This window comes from Nicotiana tomentosiformis, chromosome 11 (assembly GCF_000390325.3).
Source record: "Nicotiana tomentosiformis chromosome 11, ASM39032v3, whole genome shotgun sequence".
In the NCBI taxonomy this organism is placed as follows: Eukaryota; Viridiplantae; Streptophyta; class Magnoliopsida; order Solanales; family Solanaceae; genus Nicotiana; species Nicotiana tomentosiformis.
Genome location: NC_090822.1, coordinates 48,598,796 through 48,620,081, shown reverse-complemented (window position 1 = coordinate 48,620,081; position 21,286 = coordinate 48,598,796). Strand labels below are relative to the sequence as shown.

General features: G+C 35.1%; 1 protein-coding gene across 1 annotated transcript; it reads right to left on the bottom strand.

Moving 5' to 3' along the window:
- Nucleotides 1-8,382: 8,382 nt before the first annotated feature.
- Nucleotides 8,383-20,343, bottom strand: LOC104092240 (GEM-like protein 1). The gene is made up of 4 exons (XM_009597774.4): nt 19,814-20,343; nt 15,212-15,313; nt 14,644-14,915; nt 8,383-8,880 (listed from the first exon to the last, which is right to left on the bottom strand). The coding sequence occupies exons 1-4, from the start codon at nt 20,157-20,159 to the stop codon at nt 8,701-8,703; spliced, it is 900 nt and encodes a 299-aa protein (XP_009596069.1). The 5' UTR covers nt 20,160-20,343; the 3' UTR covers nt 8,383-8,700.
- Nucleotides 20,344-21,286: the final 943 nt, after the last annotated feature.

The window sequence follows — 21,286 nt, the reverse complement described above, 5'->3', positions numbered from 1 at the left end:
ATGCATTTATTCCTTTTTAATAATTTCAGAGTGGTTGATTCTTATTTATTAAATAGGTGAGGAGTGGAAAAATATAGTAAAGTAAAGTGTAATCTAATGAAAGAGTAAATACGGTGAAATAAATACTCAAAACCATAAAGTGTCTACTAGCATGTTCCCAAAACCCGGTGTCACAAGTGTGCGAGCAACTAGTAGAATATACAAACACCTATACTATTGTATGAAATAAGATAGAATAAAAGTAAATACAAAAGAGAGACTACGGGTGCTGCAGAACGGCCTAAGAGAGCAGCTCACCACTATGCCTCGGGGTAACTAGGGTGCGCGCATGTATGAACGCTAGATGCACCTGCCTCAGATTCTGCACAATTAGTGCAAAGGTGTAGCGTGAGTACATAAACAACATGTACCCAGTAAGTATCCAGTCTAACCTCAAAGAAATAGTGACGAGAAGTCGGCATCGACACTTACTATGGGCCAACGAATTTAAAATACAGAAACTTCAAATAGGAATGGTATACATGAATAATAATAATAATAACACAATAGCAAGTAGTAAATAAATGATTCTTCAACTGATAATGAACTTAAAGGTCTCCAATTGACACCTACTAACTTCTACAATTTCGGCCATTAAATAAATTATAACCTCTCAAGCTATAAAATAATATCAAGTGTAATCGAACCCCGAGTATCATCACGCACGATTATGCCGAGGTCGTACGGCCCGATCCAAAATAATATGTGCACTGCTGAGGGTCAAATGGCACGAACCATAGATGCATCTATTATATTGCCGAGGTGAACGACACGCTCCCATGAGAGTAGAGAAGTTTATCTCGCTTGCGGAAGTACTTGAGATGCGAGAGGACATGGATTTCTTAGAGTTATTATGTATTCCTCAATTCTTCAAAAAAAAAATAAGAAATCTAAATCGAAAATTTGCAACTTTAAAATCCCTAGTCTCAACTCTATCCAAGACAATTAATATGCATAACAAACACAATAGTATAATTAAAGGCATGATGTGGATCTAAGTCTACCGGACACCTCATGGAATGTAGTTACGCATGGACTCTCGTCACCTAGTACGCACGTAGCTCCCCACATACGTAATACACAATAAGATACACCTAAGGGGATGAGTTCCCTCTTACAATATTAGGCAAAAGACTTACCTCATTCTCAAGCTCACTTCCAATCCACAGATCCGCTCTAAAGCCTCAACTTGGTGCCAATCAATCCTAAACTAGCCAAATGTTATATAAATTAATCAATATACACTCACAAGTTCATACTTTAGCTATTAGAGTAACTACCCAATCTAAATTGATAGAATCTTAAAATTCACCCCCGGGCCCACGTGCCCGGATTCTGGAAATATTTGAAGATAAATGTTACACATAACCTCACTAACTCAAATATATAATTTCTACCCAATTCCATAATCATTTCCGTGGTTAAATCCCATTTTTATCAAAACCTCAGTTTTTCAACTAATCCCATAATTTTCATAATTTTACATGTTACAATCTACCCACAATCTATGTATTAAACTTACATTAGGTAGGAATTACTTACCTTCAATAGCTAGGTGAAAACCCCTCTTTAAAGAGCTCTAAAATCATCCAAGACGTGTAATAAATGAACCAAAATAGCCTAAGTCCCGACATTAAATGAACCTCACTGTCTTCAGTGGTTTTCTCACCTGCGATCACACTGTCACACCTGCGGCTCCGCTTCTGCGAAAAAATCATCGCAGGTGCGGACCATGTCCATGTCTGCCATTCTCTCTTCTACAGGCAGAGCGTCACTTCTGCGAGCCCGCTTCTGCGGCGAATGTGCCGCACCTGCGAACCCAGGTTGGTTGGCACCCTTCTGCTTCTGCGATCAACTTCCTCGTACCTGCGTGTTTGCAAGTGCGGTTCCTGCTCCATTTCTGCGACCACTGGCCAATCCATGACAGGCCACTTCTGCGGTTATTAGCTCGCTTCTGCGAGCTCATGCCTACGGCAGATTCTTCGCAGGTGCGATTACACCAGATCCCATGCTGCTCCAGCCCTCCTTCCAAGTTCAACCATGTTCCGCACATCATCCGAATAGCACCCGAGGCCCCCGGGGCCTCGTCCAAACATACCAATAAGTTTGAAATCATAAGACGGACTTTCTCGACCCCTATGAATATGTAAAACAACATCAAAACTAAGAATTGCACCCCAAACCAAATCAAATCAACCTGTGAACTTCAAGTTCTTTCAACTTACTCTGAACACGCAGAATCATACTTAAACTACCTGGAACGACACTAAATTTTGCGTATAAGTCATAAATCATCATACGGAACTATTCCTAGGCTCGGAATCCCAAACGGACCTCGATAACACCAAAACCTACTTCAAAACAAATTTAAAGAACTTGAAAACCTTCAATGCAACAACTTTTAACTTTATGCGTCGAAACGCTCCCGGGTCATCTGAAACCCGATCCGAGCATATGCCCAAGTCCAAACTCATCATACGAACCTATTGAAACCTTTGAATCCTAATTCCGGGATCGTTTACTCAAAATATTGACTTAAATCAAACTTATCCATTTTAAGCCATTATTAAGGAACTAAGTGTTCTGATTTCAACCCGAACCCTTCCAAACCCGAACTAACCATCCCCGAAAGTAATAAAATAGTAAAAGCGCATATAGAGAGTCTTATTTAGGGGAACGGGGATCTAGCAAAAAAAAATGATCGGTCGGGTCGTTACACCTGTACAGGTGAAACACAAAAAAATAAATCATAAGGTGTGAAGTTTTCAAATAGGAACAGTTGAAACTTCATACTGATGGTTATTATTTTTTTGCTTGCCGATTCTGCTGATCTCTTTTTATGCTAGTGTACGTCCCTGGATTTCCATGCACCATCATGTGTAGGTATGAAGGAAGAATCTGGTAGTTCTCTTCTGATGTTTCTCTTATACAAGCAATAGCTTTTTGAATAGCGCGTCATGCTTTGTGATATCCAACGTCAATTCCAATTTTTTTTCATTTCACTTCCTGCAAAGGCTGGTGTAACCTCAATCGTTTTATCCCGAACATGTTCTAAAATTTGCTCACTTATAAAATTTGATGTAGTATGCTTCTGATCTGATTTTCTTGCATCAATTGAGCATTCATGGTTGTTATGAAATTTTATCACCCTGAAAAAATGTGGAATCTTTTATTCTGGTAGCATGTACATTCCAACCACATTTCTCCACGATGCATTCCATCTCGTATCTCTTTGAACATGATCTAACAGCAGTGAATTCAACTTTTTGGTTTATCTCCAAGCTGTAGAAAAATTTAGTCATGCTCTTCTTGTTCTCAAAAATTGATCCTACTTTTATTTCCTCAGGCAATGCATCGTGCCTAAGTATTTTACATGGTGGAGATTCTTTTAGCTTTCTTCTCACTCTTTTTTCTTGATTTCTTAGAAGCAGTAGAAGTTTCAGCAATTTCTTCAATTGTATCTGATGTTATCGGTATAATTTCTATATTTTATTGATCTTGGTTGTTGCTTATCATTGCAGGAGATAACAAAATATCTTTGTTGGATTGTGTGTTGGTTGTCTATTTGCATTATTAGATGTCATTCTTCTTGTTAGGCCTTACCAAACTGGTCTGAATTTATTGTAGCAGCGGGTAATTCTTGCAGCGTTCCATATTTTGAATCAGCTGTAATGTTAGAAGGTTGTCGCTCGTTATCTTTTTTCATTATTGGTTGTTCTACTTCATGTTGATAATCAGCAAGTTGTTCTCAATCTATTGTATGTGCAAGGGATGGTTTGAATGTTGCAGATTCTAGAGCAGCTATACTGTCAGAAAGTAGTTGTATTTTTTCGTCGATAAAATGGCAATTCTTAAAGGCTGAATCAGTTGTTAGCAAATGTATACAGGTTCTGAGTTATTCATCTGAAGTTACAAGTATCCCTTTGATTGTATTTAGTTTGATATCAAACCATATTTTTAATGCATATTTGGTTGAATCAAAATATGTGACTTCACTAATTTTCTTCAAGAAAATATTGAATGATACTTGTTTATTAACCAGATCAACTTTTGTATCATGATCCAAGTAGTTGTAATCAAAAGTCCGTCTCCCCTTGAAAGTAATAACAAAGCAAATCGAACTCATCCTGCAGTATGGAAACTTCAGCATGTTTAGTGTGAAGTGTTAGAAAATGAACAAAAATACTTTAGCATGTATAAGTATGAAGTTTAGCAAAAATTCATTAGAAAATTACATACTGCAGGACAAAAACTTAAGCATGTTTAGTCTGAAATTTTAGCAAATGAACTAAAAAACTTCAGCATGTTTAAACTAAAGTTTCGAATAAAACTCATGACAAAACTGTAGACTGCAGGAGAAAACTGTAGCATATTTTGGTATGAAGTTTTAGCAAATGAACTAAATAATTTTTACATGCATTAGCAAAAACTCATTAGAAAATTACATATTGCAAGACAAAAACTTAAGCATGTTTAGTCTGAAGTTTTAGCAAATGAACTAAAAAACTTAAGCTTGTTTATACTGAAGTTTCAGATAAAACTCATGACAAAACTGTAGACTGCAGGACAAAACATCAGCATGTTTTGGTATGAAGTTTTAGCAAGTGAACTAAATAACTTCAGCATGCATTAGCAAAAATATTAGAAAATTACATACTGCAGGACAAAAACTTAAGCATATTTAGTCTGAAGTTTTAGCAAATGAACTAAAAAACTTCAGCATGTTTAGACTGAAGTTTCTGATAAAACTCATGACAAAACTGTAGACTGCAGGACAAAACTTCGGCATATTTTGGTATGAAGTTTTAGCAAATGAACTAAATAACTTTAGCATGCATTAGCATGAAGTTTTAGCTTCAATGTGAAATAAGTTCATGCTATATTAGCATGAAGTTTTAGCTTCAACGTGAAACAACTTCATGCTATATTAGCATGAAATTTTAGCTTCAACGTGAAACAATTTCATGCTACATTAGCATAAAATTTTAGCTTTAACGTGAAACAGCTTCATGCTACATTAGCATGAAGTTTTAGCTTGTATTTGATTAAAATTTCAGACTTCAACATGAAACAACTTTATTCTATATCCTTCACGCATTAAATTTGAAGTTTTAAAAAGTTTTTGAAGATCTATAAGTGAAAATTTCATGCTATATCCGTCAAATAACTTCATGGAAGTGTGATTTATAAATGACCATAAGTGAAAATATCTATAGGCGTTAATTGAATTTAGATTTTATTTTTTAAGTTCAAAACTTAAAAAACATGACGAATTACCAAAATAATTGCAGAAATATATATGATGAAGTTCAATCAGTTTGACAAACTAATGCGAATTGTGAAGATGAATTCCAATACTTACAATGTATTTTGTAATTTTGAATTCTGAAGATGAATCTAGTTCAAGTTTCTGATTTTTTGATAAAGTTGCTGAGAGGAGAGGAGATCGAAGGGCTGAAGGAGATCTTTTGAGGAGGGACGGAGTGATGGAGGAGATTTTTTTCACGAATGAGATTGCAGATCACGCGATTAATGCGTGATACAGGTTTTATATCTTTTGTCAGAATATAATTGTCATATTATTACGGATTTTTTGTCAATTGGCTACCAAATCAATAATTTTTAAAAATAGGGTACAGGTTAAAAGGTGGCAAAAATATATGGTACGACTGCAAATCCCCTAAAATATACAGTATTTTACGACTAGTTCCTTTCTTTTAGATTCACAATAGTTTCTTTTTTTAACTATGACGGGCTTTTAAAGGGGCTTTTGCATCTATACCCGATTTTTGGGTCACAATTGAACCTATACTCACTTTGCAAAAATATTTTCAAGCCTACCCACTTTACCGTCAATTACAGACTTATCGGGTTTGAAGTTAAAAAATAATTAGTCTGAAGTGAAAAAATTTTACTTCAGATGCACTTAAGGCCAAATAGGATCTAATACAAATGTAATATTTTTAGCTTTAATTGTGGTTTTGTTGTATGCTAGATTCCAGTTAAATAAGCCCTTGTTTACATTCACTTTGCAGCAAAAAAATTAAGGCATATATTATTGCATTTATGAAAAAAAAAAAGCATCTTATATTGCATAAATAAGATTACACAAACTAACATTCCGTGAACAAGAAACCAATTGGCCAATAACTACATTCTCTAATTCTAGATTACACAAGTATGATCGAAGAGATTCAACTTTTTTATTACAAAATATTGGGTGTAATAAGAAGATTTAAATGGATGTTATTTCGATAATATTGGCAAAAAATAAAAAAAAGACTAAAACAAGAAAAAGAAAAACTAATTTTGGAGGAACAAGAGAGGTGAAAATTTTTCAGAGAAAATCTGTATGGAGAACTGAAGAGGAAAGGTGAAATAATAAGGAAGAAAGGTGAAAAAATAAAAAATAAAAAAAAGGTTAAAAATAAATAAGAAGAAAAGTGAAAAAATAAGGCAAATGAGGAGAAAATAAATAAGAGTAAATTGTAAGAAGTATAAGATTAATGAGCCATTACACATTGTCAGGTGAGCTATTTTAATGGTTTTTTTCAGCCTTCACACGTTCTTTGGCGAATTATTAAATATATTATATCAGGTAAGCAACAAGTGATTTTAATATAAAGAGGAAAATAATTCACAGGAATTTTAGAGACACCACATTATTTAAGTAGGTTAGGAGTAGGGTGTAGTTTGGTGGTGGAGTAGGCGGAGTAATTTTTGTGTAAAAGTAAAACTATTGCGTCCGTAGGGTGCCAAGAGAGCTTTTCCAGAATTTGTTGGCTAATTTGACTTTTGGCATAATTTGGATGTAAATTGTTACTTTCGACTGTACGTTTGAGTAAAGTTTTAACAATGCAAAAGGACAAAAGAGAGATCATCTTCTATGCAAATTCTTAGTTCAGATTTACAGGATTTGCAAATTTGTGTTACAAATTCATCTTTCAAGTTAGTAATACCTCCTTGTATAAAATAAAATTTCTAAGAATTGAACTGATGCTGAATGGACTAAAACAGCGACTGAAAACAACTATTCAGTCGAGGTAAATCTTACAGAAATATACCAAAAAAAGATACCATTTACCAACAACTAGCAATTCTAATCATGCTATTAAAAATAGCCAAAAAATACAAATGATATACAACATTCAAAAAATATAGGTAAAAAAAGATTATTTTTTTCAATGGATATTGTTGCGATTCATTGAAAACACATAAATGAGACAATATACAAAGTTTGAGAAAGTTTGAAGGTGATTTAGACTAATATGGAGTCAAAATTCATTATCAATGATACAATATTAAAAAACAATTAGGCGAAAAAAGAATGTCTCAATGGGTATGGTGGAATTCGTTGAAAATATATAGATATGAGGCAATATACAAGATTTGAGCAAGATTGGAGGTGATTTGGACTGGTTTGGTATCAAAATTCGTAGTTAAAATCGAGTTTAAAAATTTTCTACGACACATGTATCTAGCATGTATCACGCGTGTATCTCACACGCATGTATACATGGATATACATGTCATATATATATATATATATATATATATATATATATATATATATATATATGTGTGTGTGTGTGTGTGTGTGTGTGTGATGCACAAATGATGCACATATCATCTTTTTCCATATTCATCAACTACTTCGAATTTTCAATTCAAACTACATCAAAACTCCACCAAATCATCCCAAAACTGATATTCAAACTCCTTAAGATGTACCAAATTTATTCAACAACACTCACTCAAAAGAAAACAAACATTTTGATTGGTAATATTTTATGAATTGACCAATTTTTGTCCAAAAATACTATTAGGACTACAAAACTCCCTGTATCACTTAAGGGTCCAAAAATACTTCTTTTCACTAACTACCGTCTAACGTGAAAAAAGACTGACAGTTACTCACCTAATAAAACCAAAAAGGAAATAGGATAAGAAATTTTAAAAACAAAAAAAAAAAAAAAAAGAATTTCGAACAGTGGAAGTACTCCAAATTGAATTGTGGAGGGACAAAATTGCTTTAAATTAAACTGTAGAGGGACAATGATCCAACTGTGGAGAAAAAATAATTAAGATAGAAAAAAAAAATCACATGGCATGCCGTATGGCATCAATGTGGAAAAATTGTAATAGCTTCATTCTATGTTGGAAGGCCGTTAGTGGAGGGTATTTTTGTACCCTTAGATAACGACAAGGGTTCTTTTGTCCCGATAATATAATCTAGGGTAAAATTGAACTTTTAAATAGAATAATGGGCAAATTTGACCCTTTCCCCGCAGTAATATATGTTGCACTTTCAGCAAGTACGAGTACATCAAACAAACAAATCAATTCAACAAAGAATAACTTTATTCAGTCTCCTATGGAGTACATTTAAAAACAATACATATATGTTTACCAAATCCACTTATGTCTTTTCTGAATGATAAAAAACATCATAATTGGCAATCGAACCAACCAAAGTAATACTAAAAGATAATAAAAAATTCAGGAAACAGATGTACACAAGATACCAAACCGCTGATAAATTAGCATGTATGCAACAATCAATCACCCAGATGTGCATATTTTACAGAATTTTATCTACAACAAAAGCAAGCACCAGTGTCACGGACCTCATCTGAAATGACCAAGAAAATGACACGCTAGCTACGAATGATGACCCAGCAATGCACCTTGCAAATTCTTGACAGCACTGTCATAGTTAACAAAACCCATAAACCAAAACTCGTGATTGTCAACTGAGATAATCTGGATGTACTTTTCAGCTGGATTGATCTTACTAGTTGACGGAGTAATGGCTTTGAGTTGATCTACTGGGAGAACCACCTACAATAGAAAAAACTCTCGCTTAATTATCAAGCAGTTAACCAAATAGCAGGAATCTGTACAATCAGAAACGCAAGCAAACATAAAGTACGAAAGAGCCTTATAACAGAGAAGTAACAGGTCCGCATACCAATAGGTACAGTAAAGTTTAAGCAAAGCTAACAAAAGGTCTCGGTTTGACATCATAGAATCATGTGGCAGATAACGCATGTGCATGACCCCAGGATCTCTATTTGATGATCAGGAATTTGCAAAAGCAAAAAAATGAGAATCGGCATTGTGCAGCAACAAAGAAAACTATGAAGATTTTTTGCATTTAGATATGCATATGTCAAAAGCAGCATCGGAAAATTGAGCCCAAATAGGCACAGTTAACAAAAGATCCTAGTGTTATTTGGCAAAATGCTGAGCTCCGTTTAATATTAAACAGATTACAGACACGTCCATCCACATTAAGAATAAATGAAGTAACATTCTGAACGAGAGAATAGAAAATTATCTCCAACAACTATTGCACATTATTACTCCATTTATTAAAAATCTGTCAAAGATTTCCTGTTATGATATGTAACCTTGTTTAAGTATCTCTTGAAATTCTATAAATCCTGATGACGAGAAAAGATTTCAAGATCATAATAAATTTTGATCCAAAGGATTGCTTACTAAGATAGATTATGCACTTACACTTACTCTCTTCAATAGCAGACAAGACAAATTGTAAATGCAGTGAGATGTTCAGTTCCCTAAGGATATCAAGACAATCAAGAAGTGACCGGGAAGGACAGGAAACTGCGTGGGATGGAAAAAAAGGAATGACTTTACAACGAATCAGGAACCTATATTTCCATTCCCATTACTCAATCCTAATTCCAACGCAAGCAAAAAAAGATTACCACTTGGTCAAAATATCATTTAACAGTCGATTATGCTATCTCTATTCCCATTTTCACACAATGGCTACACCAAAGTTAATATGAATTCCATTTGCTATATCTAATCCTCTTCCTTCGCTGTCGTCCTCTGGCGGAAAAAAAAATTACCAAAACAAGGGTCGGACCACCCCCATCCTCATGATATTTCCACCATGCCTCCAGGGGTTAGCTCAAATATAAAAGGTTGAGGGTCAGGGACTTGTGTCTTGGGTCAAAGGTTTGGCCCCGGGCCAAGTGAACCAACTTTGGTATTTAATTGGAGAAGGGTAGAGGAGCGAGCCTATAATCCCTGAGTTTCAAAGATTGCATTGGCCCAAATGGTCGGCTCCCGATGGATTTCTCGGTCACCCCAAAAACAAACACCATCATTATTAACTGCTCAATATCACGCCACACCATGGGCCTCTACATTTGCATCACAACCATATTCCTCTTCCACACAACTTCTAACCAACTAAAAACGTTTTGCCCCAAGAGCATGTCTCGACATTTAACAACTAACAAAATAGAAACCATGGTGCACTTGAGATATGAGCATAAATATTAATCATTCACTTTAAATAAAGGTAGTTAATATATTAAAACAAAACTTGAAAAGAAAAATAGAAAAGGGATAACTATAAACTAAAAAATGAATGAATAATCTTTTCGAAAAAAAATATAAACAGAATTAAAAATATATATTAAAAGAAAAAGAAGACAACAGGATTAATTTTTTTTAAAAAAAAACTAAAGTGAAGACAAGACACTAATATGTTATACATCAAACTCGGCCCAAATAGATACAGGTAGGCATTACTTCAGACCTTGAGGAGAGACCAGAACAATTACTCTTAAACTTTTAGAATTTTAAAGTATATAGTAGATGAAGACCACCCACCACCAAGAAAACCACAATGTTCTCTCTCTTTTCCATCAATACCACAGACTCACGCCCTCTAACCAGCACTACCTCTCATAACTCAACTACCATAATTCTATTAGCCCAAGCCCACATAGATGAAAGGGCTAAAATTTCCATCTCTGGACTTGCAAGACAGAGGAATTGTCAACAAGCTTATAGACCCAAGGTGTACTTATATCTCACATTCAGTTCCCCAACCCACCCCCAAATTTTTAGTGCATTACAGACATGCAAAAAAGTTCAACAGATCTGTTGATTTTTTTACAAGAGTCCGCTGGTTCAAGATTAAGAGGTGGCCATAGTATGTATCTACTAATCTTAGGGTCAATTGGTATTCTGTTATCATATTTTTGGTGCTATGCACTATCAATAATACCCAATAGTTCAATCCCTTTGATTTTAGGAGTTATGGCCATTGCCAAAGTGCATCATTATAATGCTTCACTCAAAAGTCAAAAACTAAGGCATGTGTTACATGAGTATTAATGCGACATTTTAGACATGTGAAGTCCTATCGGGATGATGGGCGGAAATAGTTGTTTTGGAATCAAGACGGAGAGTGGGTGCATAAGATTCTATATAATCGACTAACTTTATGGAAGGTCTGTCTTCCAACCTGATTTCATCAAAATCTGTTAGGAATTTGAGAAAACTTAAAACATGAAAGTTGTAGCCTTTTGAAATACCTTTCCAATGATACATTATGGAGCCAGAACGGATCTATGTGCAAAAAGTTATGTGCGTTTTACCGGACAATTTGCAGTCTGCGCGATCAGCTCTCACGTGCATGGCAGCGCACTCGAGGCAGTGTCACTGCCCTTGCTGCACAGTCAGGTGTGCGGTTGGGCCTTCAGCTGCGTGAACGCGCACCTGGAAAGTCGTTTTAAAAGCTCTACCTCGTTCCCTACACCCCAAACACGTAAATTTGCTCTAGAATGGGAAGCTCTTAAGAACCCAACTTCCTCCAAGGTGTCCCTCCATTGTCCAAGGTAAGTTTTAACGATGATTTTAAGTTAATTTCAATTCTCCAACACCTTTTTAACATAGGTAAACCTTTCAAATCATTAGATATTCGATTGAGACATTATTGTTGAGAAAAGAAACCCTAGAGCTAGAATTCAGGAGGATTGAACTTCAAAAAGGTAATGTTTCTGCTCCCTAATTATTTATAGTTGTGAATTGATGAGTTCTTGGGAGAATGGTAAATGGGTTTGATAAAGAGAATCATATGAACTATGCTAGAGTTTCGGGTGGTTGTTAAGATTGTTGTAATCATTTGGGTGATGAGAAATGGTGTTAGTTACATCTATTTGGAATTGGCCCTTCCCTTTATCTTCCCTAAGCCGAGGGTCTACCGGAAACAGCCTCCCTGCATTTTAAAGGTAGGGGTAAGGTCTGCGTACACACTACCCTCCCCATACCCCACTTGTGGGAATACACTGGGTTTGTTGTTGTTGTTGTAGAATCACCTAGAATTAGTAGAATGAGAATTGAGTGAAGAAAACACCATTAATAAGGGCTATGAGACTTTACGCCCATAAGGTACTTGATAAAATGCCTAAATGACTAAAACATGAGCATTAGTGCTAATATTGCCATAGATTAATCATTGAAAGAGGCGATGAACATTGTGATACGCTTAAAAAGGCCAGAGTTAAGGTATGTGAGGCTAACTCTTTATGTTTGGGAATGTTAATGATTCTCCCTACACTACGTTTCTTTTACAACGTTACTAATTGCCTCAGAAATATAGTTAAGCTTAGTTCCTTGAATAGTCGCAGAACTTCCATTCTCTAGCTTCATAATTAGTTTATGACTTTCATTCCGAGCGTTGTGAGCTCAGTGCGTAATCAACATAGACTTTGTGTTTGATGCCCATGAGTGTCATGTCATAAACAATTGAAGCCTCAATTATGACAAATCAGTTTATTATGAATACATGTCTCAGTCTAGTCCTATTTAGCTTTCCAGTATCATGTCAGTATCATGTAACTCAGTATGATTCAGTATTTCAGCATCATGTATTGCAGTATGATTCTCCGTTCCTAATTTTAAGTTGAACACCTGTATTTGGGCCCGAGGCCGCAGTTTATGCTTTATGCATCTTTGGGCCTGAGGCCGCAGTTTATGCTTTATACATTTTTGGGCCTGAGGCCGCAGTTATGTATACGTATACTTGGGCCCGAGGCCGCAACTTGTGGACATATATATTGGGCCTGAGGCCGCAGCTTACTTACTCAGATAAACATGTGGTTTCTTATTCAGAACAGGGAGTATTCATATCTTTACTCCTTTATTCAGTTCAGTTTCAGTATTTTTCGTTCTTTCTTTAAGTTGCCATGCACTATCAATAACAGATTTATAGCTACTAGATCGACTTTATTTCTTCTTAGTGTTCTTTTATTCAATAGAAGCAGATATATTTCAAAAAAAAAAGGAATAAAAAGACGAGATGAGAAAAGGAAAGGAAAGGAAAATCAGATTTTACCAGTTGATATATATAATAACCACAGCCTAAAAACATTGAACATCCAAAATATCATTTCAATGATAAATGTAAGACATGCTCCAACAATCAGTAGATCCAGCGGCTGATTGGCTCGAAACTGAAGAACCCGCCTCACAGAATTTTCAAAACCGAAACCGCTTTGATTTTTCAAACAAATGTTTGAACCCACCCCGTAGCGCACCGCCCCGCATTAATCTCCCCCCCCCCACCTCAAACCCCGCCGCACCCCACATGAGCTTAAACTCGCACCGCCCCATTGCCATTCCTAGTCCTATTGCACATCTACGTATCATATTGCACATAAAATTGCCTATATCTACCAAACCGAGTGAAAACCCAATATGATGAGCTCAGAGTCTCATCCAAGCTTGATGATGGGAGCAAGAATTTAATTCATCTATGCGAGATCCATCTAAAGTAAGTCTCTGATCCTATCCACCAATAGCATTTCTCATGTCACATAGGGCCTTGCTCCTTTTTCTCCATTTTTCTTCTATAGCAAATCTTTTTAATTTAATTTAAAACTCAAAACCTAACAATCAACAATGGATGGAAACACCAAACAAAAAGGCATAGCTGACGCCATCCAGTGTTATCAAAGACGAAAAGCGCAAAAAAGCTCTAAGGTCTGTTGGGGCTTTAAGCGCAAATAAACCATGGGCTTTAACGAAAATAGGCGCAACCGGAGAAAAGTAAAAATTATATATATGTAGTCCAAGACCAATAACTATAAGAATAAATAACACATATACAGGCAGAAAAATTGAAAAAGAATTACGATAAAATGAAATATCAATTATTTAGTGTCGCCTTTTCAAGATTACACTCATTGGCAAGAAAAAGTATGCCTTAGAGCCTTGATGCGACATTGAAGCGCCCCCAAAGCAAGGCGAAGCGCTCAACATGTTTTGAGTCTTGCTTCAAGGCTTAAGCGCGCCTTTGACAACACTAACGCCATCTATCTTATTGGGCTGAGGGAGATTTCAATAGAAAGAGCAGATCATGAAATGCCTCGTCTTACACACCAACAAACATGCTACAAATGTACAAAAGCTTGCACGAGGCACAGAAAAAATAAACAAAAATACACAGCCCTAGGGCAACATCGAACCAAATAAAGTTTGGAAGGATAAACTCTTTATCTATAGCGGATTATGGTTCATTTAAAACAACTATTTACTTTCTCCCATTAATCAACCAAGAGATGAAGAGAATATAGACATCTAACAACATTGAATATCGAATTCATGTGCACAGGGACCAATTACATCGAAACTAGATTATTATCTATCCCCTAGCTAAAGACCTGGGAAATTTCAGAGACTAGATCACATCCGTCCTATTTTATTTGTTTCCTACCATGATCTTTTTCACCAACTCGTGTGCCCTGAAGTATTTGGAAAGAAAGAAAGGTGTACCTTGTAGTAGCTATATTCTGTCCGATCACCTACTTTGTAGGAAAGAGGATTATCACTACAAAATGCTAGTTTAGCAGTGGATAGATACAGAACTCCCATGACAGGACCAGCAGAAGTAGATAAGTAGCATGCATATGACTTGAAAAGCTTTTCCTCGGGGACAGTCTCAAATGTTTGTTGGAACACTTTCTCATAACCGCCCTCGGCCAAGACCTTTGTACCTTGAGCAATTCTTCCCATAGCGGCATCAGCCAAACTGGGGCTTGTTTTCACTGATTCAGATGAAGCAATGAGAACATCATCAGAAAATTGTACAATTAAGAGTGGAATATGATGAATCTTTCGACAAGTATAAAATACAGAAATAAAAGAACAGCAGTATGTTGGCAGAGAATCACACTCATTTAAACACATGACATGGCTATAAAGGGATACTTTGGTAACACCAGAGCCTCCTTAGTGCTGTTTTTTCTTGTCATTCTATAATATATTTTGTTTACTGATCAGAAAAGGGAAAAAAACACATAACATGGCAACAGAAAGATAAACATAAAACAATGTGACATACAGTGTTGCCACACATTTCCGGCAAGATCCTCAGCCTTCTTAGTCGCCTCTGCAGCCTTCTTTCCCCACTTTCCAAGAACATCCTTCACTGAATCCATTTTATCTGCAAAGTCAAAATTAAGAGGCTCATAATCCAAGCATAAAGAATACCTCAAAGCAAGCAGAGAGTAATAAATATGCATAAAAACAACACCCCAGGCTATTAATTGGCATTAGTTTAGAGGCGGATGTACATAAATGCACCAACTGTGGGCACAACTAGTGGTGACAAATGGGCGGGTTGGGTTAAACTTGGGCGATTAAAAACGGGTCAAGCAAAAATCGGTAATCACCCAACCCGCCCATATTTCATACAGGTAAAAATGGGTCGGGTGATTAATGGGCTGGGTTAAAAACGGGGTGACCCATTTTATATCTATGTCTGAAACCATCCTTTTGGCTCTGCTCTCTCTGCTCTATTTTTGCTTCAACGTCTCTCTTCTGTGTTCGTTGTTCACAGTTTCTTAGATGATAATCAAACTGTATCACTTCTCGTTATCCGTAAGAAAGGTTCCGGCTAAAGTAGAAAGCATGTAATTAAGGCCCTTTCACTTGCTTGAACTTTCCGGAAAGCACTACGTAAAATGGCAAGACAATTAGTTCTTTTAAACAACTTATTTATTGCTGAGAATTTCGTGATTCTTAGCTAAGAATGACAACTATTTTTTTCCAGTATTTTTATGGGTAAATGGTTTAATTACTCTAATTTTGGATTTCACTTACGGAAATTCTTATTTTTTTTCCGAGGGATGTAGAAAATACCTAGTTTAATTGTGTTGAAAGTCAGGAAAGTTAATTTTTCTATTATTATTTTCATCAAAAAAGAAATTTGAATCATCAATCATCAATTTTATCCATATGTTGAAAGTCAGGAAAGTTAATTTTTTTTCTATTACTATATTTCAACAAAAAAAGAAATTTCAATCAAGAATCATCAATTTTATCTATATTTGGACGAAGGAATATCAAATGATAAAGAAGACTACTATTCTTGAAATTATTATTTGTTTGCATGTCAGTGTTTAATAACAAGTGGATAATACTTATCACAATTTGGATTCCAGCAGAAGTTTACTTAAATCTTTCCACCTGCATCTTTTTAAGCTCATTATATTTCCCTTTGAAGTGCAAAAAGCCGGAAACCATAACAAATTTAAAACCGCATGGAACCCGTATTCAACCCACTTTTGACTCATTTTATTGCGGGTTGAAGATGGGTTAACACATATTTACCCATATTTAAAATGGGCGGGTTGAAAACGGGTTTAGTACAGGCGGGTTGGGCGGGTCAACCAAAGATGGGTATATATATATATATATGTCACAGGTTCGAGCCGTGGAAGCAGCCATTAATGCTTGCATTAGGGTAGGCTATCTACATCACACCGACCCTTTCCCAGACCTGTGTGAACGCGGGATGCCTTGTGCACCGGGCTGATATATATATATATGGGCAAACAATGCCTCAACTATGAAAATAGAGCAAATTTGCCCTTATTTTGAGTTTGGTTCCAAACATACCCTTATCATTAGTAAATTGGTTCATAGTACATCTCAACTATGGAAACAGAACAAATTTGCCCTTTGTTTGAATTCGGTCTCAATTATGCCTTTACCATGAGTGGACTAGCTTATATTTGCCCCTAAAAACTAACGGAATTCATTTTTCTTCGATCAACCCTTTTATTTTAGGTAAAAGAATTAACTTTTATTTCTAGAACAACGAGAAGAAGAACAAAAAAGGAGAATAAAAGAAAAAGAAAAAGAACACAGTAGATGTTTTTCAAAAAAATACATCAAAAGCAGAGATTCACAAAACATTCCGTTTTGCTCAAAGGATAAACAATAAGTCTTCTCTCTTTTAGTTTCTGTCTTTGTGAAGATCAATACTCTCGTGTCCACTCAATTGCAATTATATGCATAAATTTGGCTCAAAAGAAATAAAAATAGTATTTTATGGATTTAGTTCTTTCTGCATGATAGCAATCGCAATTTCTTCAGCAAAATCAAAACTTGTTGTTAAGTGTACATAATAACTCCCTGCAATTTCTCCAATTACTTTTAATTTTTTTCACTGATTTAAGAATTTCAATTCATATTTGCGTACTTGGAGATTATTTATTTTCCCATGAAAAATAATTGATCTTCTAGAATTGTCGTTCTACTTAATCATTGTTAAAATTGAGAGTAAAAAAATAGGGAAAAGACATGAACATGTGGAGCAATTAGATATTTTCGTCTCTTTTAACCATTTTAAGTTTGTAATTTTTCGAGTTTAAAATTTTTTTCAAGAAATTTTTGAGGTTAAAATTATTGTCTCTCAAGGTGACACTCCATCTTAATAATAAAATATGTTTTAGATGGGTAAAAATAAGAATTTGGAAGTTTGTTAGATTTTTGGGGCAAGATGAGCCAGTTTACTCATGATAAGGGCATATTTGGTACTAAAGTCAAACGGAGTGTAAACTTGTTCTATTTCTCATAGTTGATGGGCAAATCTGAAAAACTATGACTAGGGTTGGGCGTTTGGTACTTAGATGCGGTACTTAAGAACTATGGTTCGATATTTCGGTATTCGGTATATCAATTATGCATACCAAATACTGTACCAAAACAGTTCGGTACGGTTCGGTATTTCTTGTTTGGTTCGGTATGGTTTCGGTACTAACCAAACTAATATGAGATGATAGTGCGGAACCGGTCGACTTCATGTCGCTTAACTCTTGGAAGCATGATAAAATTGTTACAATCAAATTTCTAGATTAGTCCTGCAATACATCGCCAGAATATGTTTACAGTGATTCCAGTAAGGAAGAGTCATCAATCATATGTTTATATTTTTTACTTTAAAATGGAAGCAGACCATAGGAAAATCACTTCCTTCTTTTAAATGTGGAAAGAATATCTATTGCATTCGAGAAGGGTAGCATCTAAGGCAATTGTTTCAAGAACATATGAATGTTGCACTACAAAATCTGAAAAAAGCTCACTAAAGAAATTGTTGCTCCAACGATACAAAAAAAGGCAACGGAATAAAGACCTATTGAGGTTGAAGTCTATAACACATGTAATAATGCATAAAAACGATTTCAACAATTAACAAATAGAACCACCATCACCACCTCAGCTAGAGTAGCCTAATACACCAATTGTTGCAATTTTTTAGAGAAATCTAGGGTTAGAAAATAGAAATAAGGGAAAGGGGAAAAGCAGAAGCTACTGCCGTAACTCTAAGTCTCTAAACCTCTAAGCCTAAGGGACTAATTAAGGGAATTAGGGAACTAGGGGGCTTGGGGTGTTGGACTTAGGCTTATTGGGCTGGAAAATAGAAATAGACGTGGGCTTAGACTTAAATATTTCAGTATTTCGGTATACCAACAACAACCCAGTAGAATCTCACTAATGGGGTCTGGGGAGGGTATACCGAAATATCAAAAACTCAATACCGAGTACCGTATCGAAATACAGAAATACAAAAAAATTTGTACCGAAGAATATTGAAATACCGAATAAACCGATACCGAAATACCAAATTAATTTGGTCCGGTTCGGAATTCAATTTTTCGGATTTAATACCCACCCTACTAATAACAAGGGTATGTTTGAGACCAAATTCAAAATAAGGACAAATTTGCTCTATTTCTCATAGTTAAGGTGCATTCTTTTCACACACATACCGAGGACATAACCCTAAATAGGAAGGTGTGGAGATTGAGAATTAAGGACTTGCTTGTTCCAGTAGTTTTAATGCATTCCTCAATGTTAGTCTTCTATTTTCTTATTATTAGATTTTTGTTATTACTTATTTTTTCTTTCACTTCGGTTTTCAATTTGGTTTGCTGGTGTTGTTGCTTGCTGTTACACCTTCCTCTCTATCTTTCCTGATCCGAGAGTCTTCCGGAAACAGCCTCTCTACCTTCTTAAGGTAGGGATAAGGTCTGCGTACACTCTCTACCCTCACCAGACACCACTACTGAGATTACACTAGATTTTTTGTTGTTGTTGTTGCTCAGAACTTTATATGTAGAACTCTCAATGCACACACACAAAGACACACATATGTATATGTGCGAACGTGTGCGCATATATTATCTGTATGTACACACATATATAAACTGAGTTTACACCCATTTATTTTACAAAGACAAACAGACGCAGTAGTACTCTTGAGTCAAGTTACTTAAAATCCTCAATCAACCAATGCATACTCCATAAATTGCTTTCACAAGATGTTGCCTTTTTCCCCTTAAACCTAGCTCTCATTTAACATCAATAATCCGATCCTTTACTACACTTGTAAAGTACTATCCCCTTTGTTGTCATGGGTTTCATGAATTTGTCCAATTAAAAAATGCCTCACAAGGCAAAGAGATTCTCTATTTACTATTAATAGCCCCTCATTTTGGAACACTATTGGCCTCCGTCTCAATTGGGACACATGTTTTTGGTTCACACAACAAAACCATCCAAAAAAAAAAAAGCAATAACAATGTAACTAATATTGACTTAGTAAGAGGAAAATAGAAAAAACAATAATTGGAACGGGTAAAAAGAAGGCACATACTCTTGACAGAAGAACCAAGGGGTTGAGCAGGCTCGGGAGTAACATAGGGATTAGACTCAGCAGGCATAGTAGTCGCAACGCTGCTTGAGATAGGCGCAGGTCCTTCCGATGCAGAAGGTGACCTTGGTTGTTGTTGAGGCTGTGGTTGTGGTTGTGGTTGTGGTTGTGGCGGCTGCTGAGATGGAGGATTCGATCCAACAGGAAGCGAAGTCCACGTCTCAGATACAGGAGCGACGTCGTTCGGATCAAGCTTTGGGTACGGAGCGTACTCGGAAGAATGGGGATGATCTGACGGAAGATTAGGATAAGGGTTAGGGTTTGGGCTGGGGTTGGGGTTAGGGTTCATGGTGAAAACTTCAAATGGAGGAAGTATTGGATCGAACTTGGTGCGTGAAGATTGAAGCTGAGATGGAGAAGGCTCTATTGAATTTTTGAGAATTTTGGGGGAATCGTGATGACGATTGGCGTGTACGCGGAGGATGACAATTTGTTCAAATCGTCGACCGCTCGGAGAATATTTTGTACTTAATATCTTAATATTTGATTTGGCTTAATCTTATAATATATTTTTTTCCCTAAAATTGCTAAGTGGCCTTTTATTCCGTTATTTGCTTTAATATGATGTCTTTGTCGATTATTTTATTATGTATCGATAATATAATATATAATATAGATATCTCTTTTTATACAACATAGATAATATAGATTTCTTACTTCATCTAAAATATAATTTTTTATTTATTATTTTGTATAAATGTATCAATATTTTAATTATTTTTTTTCTACATTATATGGAATAAGCAATTAGACTTTTCTTCTATTTTATTTTCAATATAAAATTTTGATTTGTACATTTTTTACTTCGTCCAAAATATATGTTCTTTTATTATTTTGCATAAAATGTATCAACATTTTTTGAATTTTTTTCCTACATTATATGGAATAAGCAATTAAACTTTTCTTCTATTTTATTTTCGACATAAAGTTTTGATTTTGGAGTTTTTAAATTATTTTAAAATAAAAAATGCTAATTTAAAATTTCTTTTTTTCAAATAATGTTTTTTTCATTTTTAAAAATAAAAAATATAAAAATTTAAATAAAGTAATATGCTAATAAAAGTTTTTACTAACAATGCAATAATACTAGATATTCGATATTATAATAAAGAAAAATACATAACAAAAAGTTGTTCGATGCCTATATAAGTCCCTTTAATTTAATAGAGATTTTAATCATTAAAATTCAGATAATATTATTAAGAACAACAGAATAAAATTCAAAATAAAAAATATTTCAAGAGTAATAAAATATGTATATTCTATTATATTACATAAAGAAAATAGTAGAGAAAAATATTAAATAAAGTAATATGCTAATAAAAGTTTCTATTAATAATATAATAATAGTAAACATTGGATAATATAATATAGAAAAATACATAACAAAAAAGTTATTCGATGACTATATGACTC

Coding starts and splice junctions, on each gene's coding strand:
- LOC104092240 (XM_009597774.4), bottom strand. CDS start 20,159: ATGAACCCTAACCCCAACCCCAGCCCAAACCCTAACCCTTATCCTAAT. Junction 15,314..19,813: donor CCTTGGTTCTTCTGTCAAGA/GTATGTGCCTTC, acceptor TTGACTTTGCAG/ATAAAATGGATTCAGTGAAG. Junction 14,916..15,211: donor CGGAAATGTGTGGCAACACT/GTATGTCACATT, acceptor CATCTGAATCAG/TGAAAACAAGCCCCAGTTTG.